General features: G+C 39.5%; 1 protein-coding gene across 10 annotated transcripts in view; it reads right to left on the bottom strand.

The window, feature by feature from the left end:
- Positions 1–275: 275 nt before the first annotated feature.
- TAFA4 (TAFA chemokine like family member 4) overlaps positions 276–13,540 on the bottom strand; it is a 79,052-nt gene continuing 65,787 nt past the window's right edge. For all 10 annotated transcript variants that reach the window (XM_048316039.1, XM_048316045.1, XM_048316043.1 and 7 more), the window contains 3 exons: positions 8,169–8,324; positions 4,942–5,066; positions 276–2,086 (listed from right to left, as the gene is read on the bottom strand). In XM_048316039.1, the coding sequence (XP_048171996.1) occupies positions 2,075–2,086; positions 4,942–5,066; positions 8,169–8,324 (293 nt within the window). In that variant the 3' untranslated portion in view covers positions 276–2,074. The remainder of the gene's footprint in view (positions 2,087–4,941; positions 5,067–8,168; positions 8,325–13,540) is intronic.

Here is a 13,540-nt window from a genome sequence, read left to right as displayed (position 1 = left end):
TTTTGTTCTCAATTCCACCACAAATCCAGTGTATGATCACTGGAAAGTAACTTGTTTTCTTTGTATTTAGCTTCAAAAAAAGACAATTTTTCTCTCAACCTTTTTTTACCCACCTAGAACATCTCAGCAATGGTTTTAACTAAGTCTAACCGAAGAGCACTTACCAAAATAAATAAATAAATTCTAGTTATGGGTCAACACTGTACAAACAGCAAATGAAAATGATCTTCCCTGATGACGCCATGAATGTATATGCAGAGAAACAATAGAAATAGTAAAGGTAACTTTAAAATTTAATCAGAAAATCAAAACAATGGAAGAATATTGGGAATGTAGAGCTCATTAGGGCAAGCAGAGTCTATTAACTGTTCAGCTGTCCAAGCACAGAGCAGAAAATCTCGTTTGCTTATCACTGAGTACAATGACCACTATGATCCCAGCTGTAATCAAATACATAATTAAAAGTGACCTAAACCAAGGAAATCAAAACCAAAAAACACACGGCCAAATCTTTCCACCTGGCTGAATGCTCCCACTCACTCCAGCAAATCAGAAGTTAATAATTATGACCCTGAACAGCTTCCCACCATTGATGGGATCTTTCCCATACACTAGAAAGCATATGCACAACGACCTACATTAGTACAAGACACCTTTTTTTCACTTCTCTGTCTATATAAAAATTGGATGTGCATTGTTACCCTAATATTTACATAAAGCATAAAAATGACTTCAGTCTCTGGGTCACCAGCAGTTCATCTGCACCACTGCACTTCAGTCTGCTGCAATGTCAGGGGGAACAGACCAGCTACAGCTTCACCTCTACCCACTATTCTATTTGTGAAGACTGATGACAAAAAACTCTAACAGGCAAATAAGAAAAATAGCATGAAATGCATCTACAATAATAGGGAACAATTATGTGTCTCAAAAGGAAACCACTTGGAAATTCAGTCTGTCAAGGAACTGGACATTTAATTATTATAATCATTCTAAACAAGAACTAATTCAAACTGAAGATTCACGTTTATCTAGAATTTTGCTTATGAATTTTAAGTATGTTACCTATTAGGATATAACCAAAGCTATGAAAATCCAAACAAATTACTCCCCTTCCAGTAAGCCTTCCTTATGCAGTACAAGCCTGCTTTCCTTTTTTTGAGGCATCTCAATGAATATTTCTAGCTAATGGCTAAATTCTTTTCCATATCTAGATTCAAAGAGGCAAGGAATATGTATACTTTGCTATTCCCCTAGAGAATGGATTTATTTTAGGACAAGAAAAACTATGCCTGCTTTCAAATTTTATCTCTTCCTCATGCTTTCCTGCCATCACTTATGAATGTAAAAGTTAAACTACCTAGAACTATCTAAGGAAATAAAACTAATTGCACAGCTATAACCAAAGTATGTCCTACAATAATTGCTACTGATTCTATAAGTTCCATCTTTTCACCTTCATACCAGTTTGATAGGTACTAAACCACAGTTGAAAATACACTAAGACATAATTTACTAACACGGTACCGTCAATTCACTGGGATCAGCCTTGTGTTTTTATGCTGTACTGTATGCAAGAAACACCTCAGACAAATCCATAGAATCATATAGGTTGAAAAGATCTTTGAGATCATCTGTACCAGTTCTAACACCAGCATTTTCTTTCTATGATCCCCTAAGTTACATTCATGACCTAAACTCATTTAAAACAATTTACATATCTTTGTGTCATTAAGAAAGTCTTATCCTTGGTGCACCACAAGAAGCTCAGGTGCGTGCTTCCACAGATTTCAGCCAGGTCTCAGATCCTTGGGAATCCAAGGTGCATTTCAGGTAGAACCAAAGCTCCTCGTTTTTCCTTGTGAAATTATAATGTACCACTGAATAGCAAAATCCAGGTTCAGGAACAGCAGCCACAGTTGAAAGGAGAAGTGTTGTTCTTTTTCCCAACTCATTTTGCAAGTTCAAAGGATTAAGTCAATAACATTGTGACAAAAAAGTGTCTCTGTGTAACAGCCAAGGAACAGTTCCAACACGCCATGGCTCTGGGAGCGACCCGCAGCTTTAGCCTTTGCTACCGTGTTACCTGTAAAAGAAGAGGAAAGAATTACCTACACAGAACTGACCAAAAAAAGGATGATATCAGGTGCATTGTTACTGTAAAGGAACTGTGCACACGAATAGACAATGAATGAACTTGCCCCAGCCACACCTTTATACCACACAGAGAAGCAGAATCTCTATATAAATGCTAATTACACTGTTGTTTGATAGCATGGGGGGGCATTTGCTGATAAAGAAATGGCAGTGCACCATTAAATTTGCCACCATCATCTCCTGGAAATCTCCTATTTTATTTTGTTTCATATCATTTCCACCACCAGTGCCTCCAGCACAAGTGTAGGATTTACATCCCAAAGGACCATTCACAAAAACTGCTGCCCATTCCCAGTGGTCCATCTTATGGGAGGGAACCAGGGACCAGACAGCACATGGGGGAATAAATTGTTCTTGCAGCAGAAATCTCCCCCAGACAGCACAACTCCCACAGGACCCTGGAGGGGCTGTAGGGATGTGTTCATGCCTTAATGCACACACCATGGTACAAACCCAGCAGCTTTGGCTGCACAGTGACGAGGGTCCTGTTGGATTTCCTGTCCTGCAAATGGATGAGAACAGGCAGCCTGTGAGGAGGAAAGCTTTGTCAGCTCTGCTGTGCAGTGTCTAGAAGTGTCACAAAACTAAACAGACACTCAGCATAGAGAAGTTTTTATTTCTTTTCCTGAGGGAACTGATGGAAGATGCAAACTCCTCAGCTTTGCACATTTTAACAGTCCCACTCAGCCACTAACTATTCATCTAAATACTGAGTAGCGTCAGCAGTCTCCTGTGCTTCAGATATTTTAGCTACACTGTTTTTACTTATTTTCATGGAGTGAAAAGATAGAGGACTTAAAGTTGATTAAATGGCATTTCCTCTTTCAGTGTATAATTAACCTGTGGAAGCTGCTGTCCCACGTAGCACTGATCCCAGGGTCTTAAAAAGCTTTAAAAATTGATTACAAATTAAAGTGGTAATAAGATCATCTCTGGTGCATAACACAGAAAAAAATTGGTATGGAATGGATCTCAACTTATTGTGTTTTAGACATAAGGCAACTATTAAATTGGAAAAAATTCACGGATGTGTACACTTTCTGTAATAGTCCCAAAGGGTTTTGCTGTGCCTGATTTGAGCATCCCAGTGCTGAGACTCACAGGTGGCTGACCAGTTTGGGCTACTGGTCTGACAGTTCAAATAGTTCTCTTTGTGTAAGATTTTAATAACACACTTAAGAAATATTTTGTTTATTGATCTGAAACAAATCTTTGGCTCACTCGCAAAATAAAAATATAAGTTACATCATACTTCCCTTTTCCCTGTGACAAAGGAAATTGTCTTTCCATTCTATTTTCCTTACAACTGTTCATAGGAAGGAGGCAGCTGCATGAATGAGGATTTGACACCTCCAGCCTTCAGTCATCAGTGCCAACATAAAAGTCTTTGTTCTGCCCCCCATCCTTTGAGTATCTGTCGAAAGCATCGAGGATAATTAACCCTCACTCAAGAATAATTAACCTGACTCACTCTTCTCCAATAAGGTCCTTGTGGTATAAGTTGCCAGCTCTCTCCTGATATGTCCAGAGATGAAGCTGTCTTATACAATTTCTAGAACTCCTAATTCACCAGTCTCACCCTTCAGTGTGATGCTACTCCTTATCCACAAATGAGTAGTTAAAAGTCAACACTGGGAAAAAATTGAAAGGCTGAGGGTAATCTTTATCTTGCAATAACTGAGTCCCAGTTATCCACATTGATTCCAGAGTTTGCAGGCCAAATTCCAGGTGTAGTGTCCACCACAGGAGAACCGCAGGACCCAGGCACGTTACAGACTGCATCTTTGGCACTTAAATAACACTGGCCATAGAATCATAGAAAGGTTTGGGCTGAAAATGTTCTTAAAGGTCTTCTACTTCCAACCCCTCTGCCACTTCCTCTGTGCCACTATGCAATGTCTACAGACCACCAGTATCACACCACAGCTTCCCAAAACATCCAGTTTCCTCTCATCCATCCAGAAGTTAGTGCAGTTTTCACTCCTCAGAACAGCCTTTACTAAACAACATTTGGTGACAATATTGCTTATTAACTTAGACTGTAACCTAATGAACAACATTCTTTCCCAGCTAGAAGAGGCTGTAAAGGGAAAAGCTGAGCATATGTCTCCCCTTGCTATTGCCTGCTAAAGACTCCTGGTTTATGATGCATTTAGACATGCAGTTTGCTGTGACTTGTTGAACTTCAATGCACTGAACTCATTTTAAATTGCCAAGCAGACAGAGGACATGATATTTTCTCTCCATTAATTACGAAATTGAATGGAATAGCAAAGTTTTGGTTTAAAAAAAATCAGGCCAGCTACAGAGTGGTCTGTAATTAGAAATATTCTGAACCAACCTGATTTCCAGTGATGTTCAGTGTGGCACAGTGGCATCAGTGCAGGTTCCCAACAACTCCCAAGCCAGGCTGGTACTTTCAAAAGTTAAAAGGGCTTTCTAGCATAGGAATCTAACTTTATGTGACACTGGTAAAGATCTCGGATCCCTGTACTCACTCTGCAAATTGAAGAATTGGTCCTGGAACATGATTATCCCTCTAGCACTGAGCACAAGGATAGTTTCTTTGGGTCACTGAGGACTGAATCAGGACCATTTTCAGTTTGACTGCAGGAGTGAAGGGGCAGTTCTGACCCAATATTTTCCCCTCTGAGAACAACTACATTAATCACAGCTTTCCTAAACATTGAGAAGGCCAGGACTGGTGCTCACACCCACAGACACAATGCAGTAAGAACAATCAGCAGACTGGCACCTTTAAATACAGGTGATCTCTGTACTTGCCTTTGTGGTTTTGACTTTATTTCCACTGCTGCAAGACCAACCTGAATAGTCTGGTAGTACTTTACAGTCCTCTCCATCCAAACAGGGGTTCATATGACACCACCACTTCTGCAGGACAATGGAAGCTAGAGAATAGAAACGGGAAAGATAAACTATAAAATACCTTTTTTATGACTGTTGGTTTTTTGCAGGGAAGTTGTCTGTGCCATGTTCGATTGGCTGATTTCAAAAACATAAAACCAGCAATTGCTGGTTTAATAGTGAATTACATGGAGTATGTTTGAGGTAAAACGTGGCTAAACACTTCACCAGCCCTCAGAAGGGTAAATGCTGCATGCAAATAGTGAAGACAGGCAGGCACCACCAGAGACTGACTCCGACATTTCAATTGACCTCTGGAAGGGCCTTTCCATCTCCACTGACTACAAAAATGACTTGCCTACTTCATTTGCATGCTTCAGTCAAGTACCTGCTGTAAGGTGGAATGAAGCATAGGCTTCTTGTTTAGCCCAGCTATGCATATGGGAGACTGGACAGAGAAATGACAGTTCCTTCCTTCACTGGGTGAGAAAATAGAATTGCACAGAGATGTAAACCCGTGAGGTCTGTCAGCAAATACTGCAGGTAAGAGTGGGGAGACCTCTGGCAAGCATTAGAATATCAACTAAAAATCTCCTTGCAGTTACAGTGCCACTTTCGCAATATGTTTTGGAAAACCACAGTTGTACACCCTAACTGGGCAAATTTATTAATTTTCTACCCTTAAGCCAATTTCTATTAAGACCATGACTATTATTTTTAGAAATGTAGTCATGGCTTTATAAACCTGCTGTTAACAACAGCACAAACCTCTGCATGCATTTCTCAGTTTTACATTGTTCATGGCACTCATCAAATCCCAGAAAATGATTATGAAATATATCAGTACACAATCCTACATAATCTATATTGGATTTCAAAAAAAAATATGGCTTAAAATGTTGATTCAGCTAGTCTGCATTATGCACAAACTATTGAATTGCATGCTTTAAAAGATAACACATTCAGAAGAGATGAACAAAAATAATGGAGTCTACTTCTTGCAAAACACTTTTTTCCTTTTAATTTCAAGATATATTTGTTCTTCTGCAACCTTTAAATTAGGGTGTCAAGCAGGCAAGCTGACATCAGGATATTGCTGAAATGTTCATTCAATTACTTTTGTTTTGTACTTTTACTGAAAAACATTGTGAAAAAATACACTTCTGGAACATCAGTTTGGCTTTTATAATCTAATCTTTCAGTCTTACAACATTGCAAAATAAATGTATGAACTTTCACCAGCCATATGGGTCTCAGATCATTTGCATTGGTACTGATTGATTGTGGACATCAGTGTGGACAAAAAATGGATGAAACCTGACAGTGCTTCCTGGGAGGTGAGAGATCATTTCTGATGAGATCGCTAAGGATGGAGTGAAAAACACACAGAGGAGATGACAACACCCAACAGGGGTCCTGGCACAGAGGAAAACAGGCAAAATAAGGGAGTATGGGATGAAAGGAGGCACCATGACCCTTCCTGGAGGAGTGGGAATGAACAATGGCAAGCTACAGGTCTGCTGGGCCAAGTAGAGCTGGGTGATTCAAGAAAAAACACCAGGTACCAACCACGGCAGTGATCAACAGCAGAGAGAATTGCTGCCCTGGTGCAAATGATCACCACTACTGGACAAGGTCTGAAGTTCAATGACAATAAAAATCAGCTACAAGCCAATTGCTTTATAAAATCTTTTTTTATTTTATTTGGAAAAGTAACTCTATGCTTTGGGTGTATCCTTCCCTTTAAACTCAGGACAAATTATAGGCAAATTAAACAAGCCTGCATTCAGGACAAAGGTGCTGGAAAAAGACCCTAAATGTCTGTATCAGTCTGTAACATGCAATTCAAAACTCAAACTGTTTCTTGCTTTCACAGTGTAGGAGTCTACTGAAGGGTGTGTAGAGAGTAGGAGAAAACACATCTAATCCTGAGGCTAAGGAGAGAGTTACAGTTTCTGTGCTACAGCAACTCACTGTAGTCTCAAATGCTTGCAAAAATAAGCAAAGCCTGCTAAAGCATTACCCTAAGGAGTGAGGGGGAATCAAAGGCTTCCACTTTAAAAGTCAAAATCTTACGTTCATAATATTTTGTTGCACTTAATTCAACTATACTTGAAGAAAAAGCAGCTATTAAATTCCTTCAGCAACTATTGACTGAATCAAGCTTCTATAGTATTTGTATATTTCTGCCATGGAATAACAGTGTCACCTTTGCAGTCTCTAAGTGAGTTTAAAATTCTGCCTGACTTCTATTATCTGCTATATGTAAAAGTACTTCTACTGTTTGATGTGTCACTGAAAAATACAGAAGATACTTCTGATGTAACAAAACTCCCTAAGAAATTGCACAGTTAAATTTGACTGTATTACTGAATTACAAAGCATAAAAACACTAGGCATCTAAAAAATTAAAAATAAAAATCTACTTTCTTAAATATCTGTTTTGACAGCTTCATAATAGGTAAAATAACCTCAAAAAAGAGATTCACATGTATTTAGAGATTTATGTCTGACACTAAATATTTCTGAATATTAGATTAGAATTGGACTTTGAAGTTTTTGTTTTATATTAGAGTGAACCTGTTGCAATTTTAGATGCAAAACAATGAAAACAGAATCTTGCTTATGAATTAATGAAATTAGGGATTTTTGGTAACTTTAAGATTAAAAAAAAGTCTGTCTTGGAGTAGATGTACTAATTTAACAAGAGCAGCAACTTCTACAAGAAATAGGCACATTAAATGGTGAAACATTGATCTAGAGAACTGGCCTCCACTCTTAAGGGTGCACTTATTATCCAGTGAATTTTTAGCCAAGCTACTAAGTCTTAAGACATCTGGAAGAGTTAATATCATAAGCCTGAATCTCTTGGCTTACACTGTTTTCAAACTAGTTTTAGAGGAGAATTCTTGCGTGAAGAAATTAAGAAGTTTTATTGGCACAGACATGAAATGGACGAGTACATATATTAAGAGGATTAATTACACCAAGATTTATGCACAGAATCATTATCATCAATGCACAGAGATGTTTCCAAAATTAACAAAAAGAAGGATTACGCTTTTGAGGCAGTGGGAAGTCAAACATCAAGGAGACTCAACTTCTCAAACAATCTTAATGAGCCACGAGCAAGCAGAGCCTCTCACCTTCCACGCACGAGGGCTGTGCCCGTGTGGTGCCGGCCACCTGCCCCGGGAAGCAGGAGCACTTCACTGTCTGGGAGCGTTCCTCAATCCGGTTCTTGTTGCAGCACCGGTGCACGGCCACGACTTCACACGTCCCTTGCTTCACTTGGTGCTGGCCTAATAATTCCAGAGGTAAGGGGTGGAGAGAAAAACACATCAGAAAGCCTTTCTTTAAGAAAAATTCTTAAGTAAGAGCTGGTTTGTGCAGTCCTACTACAGGATACTGAATCTCCCCAAGCCAGCTTAAATCCCAGGAATGCAAAGAAGCAAAGCATCTTGTAGGATCTGGCTCATTCCCTAAGTTTATATACTATTCTTACTAATAAAATTAGTTATCATAAGTAAATTTTTCAATCTTTCTTCCCTCACCCTTACAAAGCCATAGGGAGAAGAGCAGGTTGGAGTATTCAGTTAGATGATGAGGGCAAAAAGGCAGACAGAGCACAGCCCTCTTCCTTTGCCTTCCTGTCTTCCATTAGGTTTTATTTGATTCTTTCCCTTCATAAATGGACACAACGGACAGGATAATATTTAGTACAAGAGAAACATCTTAAATAGCAGGGAAACTTTTTAACACAACAACGTGTAAGCACTGCTTGCTGTCTGTCATTGCAGGCAGGCTGAGAACAAGGTGGGCTGAGAAGCTGTCATGGATAGTCAAGCTTTGTCCAAAAGAAAAAACCCACACCCAAACTGTATGGATTTCTTCAGTTCCCTCCCAGACCATTCTGAACAAACCTCTGGTAAATATTCTGTCCTCTTGCTTTCCTTAAAGTTCTCTCTTCCCTATTTCTCCAAGTTTATTTTCCCCTCCCTTTCCCTTCTTCCCTCTTGCCTTCACATCTTGCCTCACTGCTCCTTGCAGCTGATCATTTTCCTCTGCTGCCAAACTTCCTCTCCATCCTACCTAAACCTTTTCTCAGAAACTCCATTTCTCAAGCCCCTCACCTCTTTGCATAAGTCATTTCCATGTCCTCACTTTCCTGAACAGCCTTCAAGTGCTTCATCGTGCATTTTTCCTGTCTTATTTAGAGTAGAGCCTTGGATGGCTCTTATCTGTGTCTGTAAAGCACCTTGTAAATTAACAGCACTACAGAGCAGGGTGAGTTATTTCATAAGTGAGCAAGACAGAGAGACAACACTGAGAGTAATAAAAATAGTCACCATCAAAGCAGCACAGGCTGCTGGTACGAGAAGAGAGACAGCACAGATACTGGTCTAGGTGTGGCTGATATCAAAGGCACAGAGAATAAAGAAATGTAGGGGGAAGGGTGAGAATGCTCCACAAGCAGACAATCCTCCAAGTGGCAAACCTGAGAATTATCCTGCTTCCTCCTCACTCCATGTTTGCCCTGTTTGGGGGGTTTTGTTTGGATATTTTGGGCTGGTTTGGGGGTTTTTTTTTGTTTTTTACAGTATCTGCTGCTAACTAACATCGGGCACATTTTTACAAATGAAATCTTATTGAGGGATTAACATCACTGTATTTTTGTGTGGAAAATGTTATGACTTGATTAGACGTGAAATCTTAGACTTCAAAAAGAGTTAGCAATGCAATTTAAGCTTCTGTGGGGGGACTTAAAAAAAAGAGTATTAAATACATACATATAACTTTTAAAAAAAGTTTGCTTGGCAGTGTTCCTTGCTCTGTGTGTTTTGGTTTCACAAGTATTTCAAGCACAGCTGAAATACTTGTGAAAACACTTGGCTGCCTGAGTTTTGTTGCCAAATTTGTATTCCTAACAACCTCAGTGGACAAGAAACTATGCATATTCAATCTTGGAGTGGAAATGTAGTGTTCTACTTGAGCACTCAACTTTTTAAAAAATTATATATACAGACTTTTTTTTTATTTTTTTTTTTTCCCTGAGGACAAAGCTACACTACTTTTAAGCAAAATGTGCTACAGCAGAAAAATGCATAAGGTATTTTACAACAAGTTGGCAAAATGCTGAAGATAACATAAAAGTACCTTACAGAGCCACTGTAATAAGTTTATTGGCAGACTGTGACTTTTCATGAAGTACCTAATACCCATATAGTAATAAACATGGAAAAAAATGAAAACAGCTACTAGTCAGGAGGACAGCAGCTTCTCCGTAAGTCAATATGGAAAACAAACACACAAAAGAGAAAGTAAGTTTGCCACTTCATCCCAAAGTATTGTTCCTGAAAATGCTTGGAGATAGTAAGATGGCAAAAGTTCTGACAGAAAAGATTTTGTAAGATGAGATTGTTAATTTAAGAGAGGCTGTTAATTTAATGAGGTTGTTAATTTTATTTATTAAATAAATTCAATATTTATTTAATTATCTGTTTATTAGTGCTACAGCTTGAATCAAAACTCTTTGGGGTAAATAGGAGAAAATTTCCATTGGTTTCCTACAGTGTCCACTGTGGTGGTCCTGCATTCACTGGAATCAACAGCAAAGTTTCTATTCACTTCAGGAGAGCAAGGTCAGAGTCTGGTTTGTCTCTTGAGAATGAGGTTTTATAAGGGAAGCAATAAAAAGCAAAAATTTTGAACTGCTCAGGCCACATATTTCTGTTTGCCATGTATCTCATCTGAAAGACCAAGTGGCCAGGTCTTGTCTTTAGTTAAAGTCACTATTCACCAGACATCAGATGCTGAGATAAGAGAACCTTTTTTCCAGAAGGTACATCATAAGGATCCAGCTCCAATTATCAATATGTAGCTTCAGGGATGTCTATTTTCCAGTTCAAATCCTACTTCCTTTAGGTGAACAGTCCTGTTAAGCCAATACCAAAGGAAATCAAACACGCTGGCCCTGAGCATACAGGCCCAAAAACCTTGGGCTCTTTCAATTATCTTGTTTGACTTTTAAAGCAGTGACAGTGCTGCCCTGAAGCGCCAGGAGTCAACAGACACACTGCTGTTTGCAGAAGGCAAAATTAAGTTACCTCATGAAAGCAGCCCTTGGTTTAGGAGCTGTTTTACTGTCACATTCCTGGTTTTCCTCCACAAGCAGGTAAGGGAAGGTGTCCCTTCCTCATCTCCTGGGAGGAGTGGGATGCCCAGGTTTGAAAGCACCACTGGCACACAAGGAAAGGCAGCACTCACCTCCCTTGTCCCTAATGCATGTACTCCCTCATGGAGTACAACAGTGGAGGCACTAAAAAGCCACAGACATCTGCATGCATCATTTGTATTAATTGGATTGCCCTGGTAATAGTCTTTCCCCTCCTACACGTTCACGTTGATATTTCCTCCTGCTTGTTCACACACATCCTGACACTTTTTATGCTGTTGAACACGGTATGAATTTCTCCTTAATATTCAGACACAGATGTGAGCAGGTGCTGAACAAATGCTGAGGGCTAACATGGTGCCGTTTGGTCCTGTTTTTGCCCGTGTTCAGCAATCTAGAGGATAAACACTCATTTGCAGAGCAGCTTTCAGATTTAAGAAAACTCACAGAAAATCTTAATCAACCCTAACTCAGTCTATTCCTCCCTAGATCTATTGAAACCTGTTGTATCTGCATTCAGGTGCCCAACAGCAGCAAAAAGAAAGAATATAAGAATTCTCTCCTTCATGTTTTAACATTCATCTTGCACTAAATAAACCTTCATCTCAGGTTTAAAGTACACTTAACGTGCAGCTGAGATTATACTGACAGAATCACTCAAGAAACACCTTAAAATATTTTATAATCGATGGATTCTCTGGAAGCCAAATCATTAGAGGAGCAGGGACTGAAGTGTTTTTAAAATGTGAAGACCACAGTAAGGGAATTCTATGCTGGACACATCAGGAAAACCATTTCAGGGAGAAATGCAGTGAGAGAGAGGGAGAAAGGCTGTGAAGAGCAAAGCCCATAAATTCATAGCTCATCACCTGTAAACCTATTCAGATCTACAGCTTAAGGGCTGCCAGTATTTGCAGTTGAAATTCAGTTACATCGTCACTTTTAAATAAGAAAACTCTCCAAAGGAAGAAACATTTTATCAGCAACACCACCACAGAAAGGTCTCTGTCACAGAAATCCTTCTGCATATTGAAGGAAGAGCATGGGTCAGCCAGGGACAGTGGAGGACAGGGGATGAGTGTTGAAAACCTTGTGGCTCTGTGTTTCCTCTGGTCAGGAGTTTGGCACGTGTGTTGTTATCCATATCCTAATTTCCTTAGAGCTCTGCTTCCCTGGAAGCACCAGTGCTGTTCTAGCTCACTAAGGACTCTATCTCTCAGTACAGGGCACAGACACAATGGGACAGGGCTCCCTAATGGAAGCAACCTCCAGGATACTCCCTGCTATGAATTTTGCTGCCTTCCAAAATGAGACACCTACAGATAACAACAGCCCTCAGGTGCCCAAGCCCAGAATGCTTCTTAAAGACCTAAAGAAATGGCCACATGAAGATTCTGTGACCACTTATTTGTTATCTGTAGGATTTTCATCCCAGAAAAAGGTGCTGTGCAGAGCTGCAAGACAGCCCCCAGGGATTTCAGAGAACACAGACATCATCTCTGAAGAACAAGAAAGTACTAACCAGGAAGTTATTAGGCTTGGACATTACAAGCCAGCACAAGTGTTGTAAATGGAGTTGACTCAATAATCGCCATTGAACTGTTTATTCTCAGTAGTACTCTTAATATTCTCAGTACTATTCTTAATACTTTTTTTCAACAAAAATATTTGACTAGACCTTATTTTCACATTCTTAATAGGAGTCAGAGGGCAGATACTCAATACTTCTAAAACTCTTTGAAATGCTCAAAAAAAAAGAGGGAAATATAATTATTGTTAATAAAATATCAAACATCATAGTGATGCACTTCAAAACCAGAAGGAACATATCAAAGAAAGAAGGAGGCTTTCAGAAGGTTGCTAACCAATTTTGTCCACATCCATTTCATCTCTGTGACTAATTCTGATCACTCCCAGGGAGTGCTGTCACAATGCAATATACATGCAGGCAGCATGCCTCTATCAGAAATCCTGAACAACCTCCTCTTTTTTCTAATTTCTTAGCTAAGAAACATAAGGAAAAGACAAATGTGAAGAGAGTTTTTATCTCTGTTTCATAAGCTGCCACCTCTGATGAAGAGAGCTACTATGCTGTGGAGAGCAGCAGATCTGGAGTAGGATGAGTCCAGCTCAGCACATTCCTCAGAAAGCCTCAAAACCAGCGAGCTTGGTCTGCACAAAATCAACTGCATCATTTATTTAAAGGGTGAGAGGATGGATGTCAATAGGAGGATGAACAGCTATGGAACTAAATATTACAGACAACATTAAGAGAAACAAATGAGTTTAGAAGTCGGCACTGATGCTATTTGGAAGAGGAAAGCACTTTAAGAAGCTTGGTGC

The sequence above is a fragment of the Corvus hawaiiensis genome, chromosome 11, assembly GCF_020740725.1.
Source record: "Corvus hawaiiensis isolate bCorHaw1 chromosome 11, bCorHaw1.pri.cur, whole genome shotgun sequence".
NCBI classification, from domain to species: Eukaryota; Metazoa; Chordata; class Aves; order Passeriformes; family Corvidae; genus Corvus; species Corvus hawaiiensis.
Note: the sequence above shows the minus strand (reverse complement) of the source record. Positions and strands in the feature narration are given on the sequence as shown.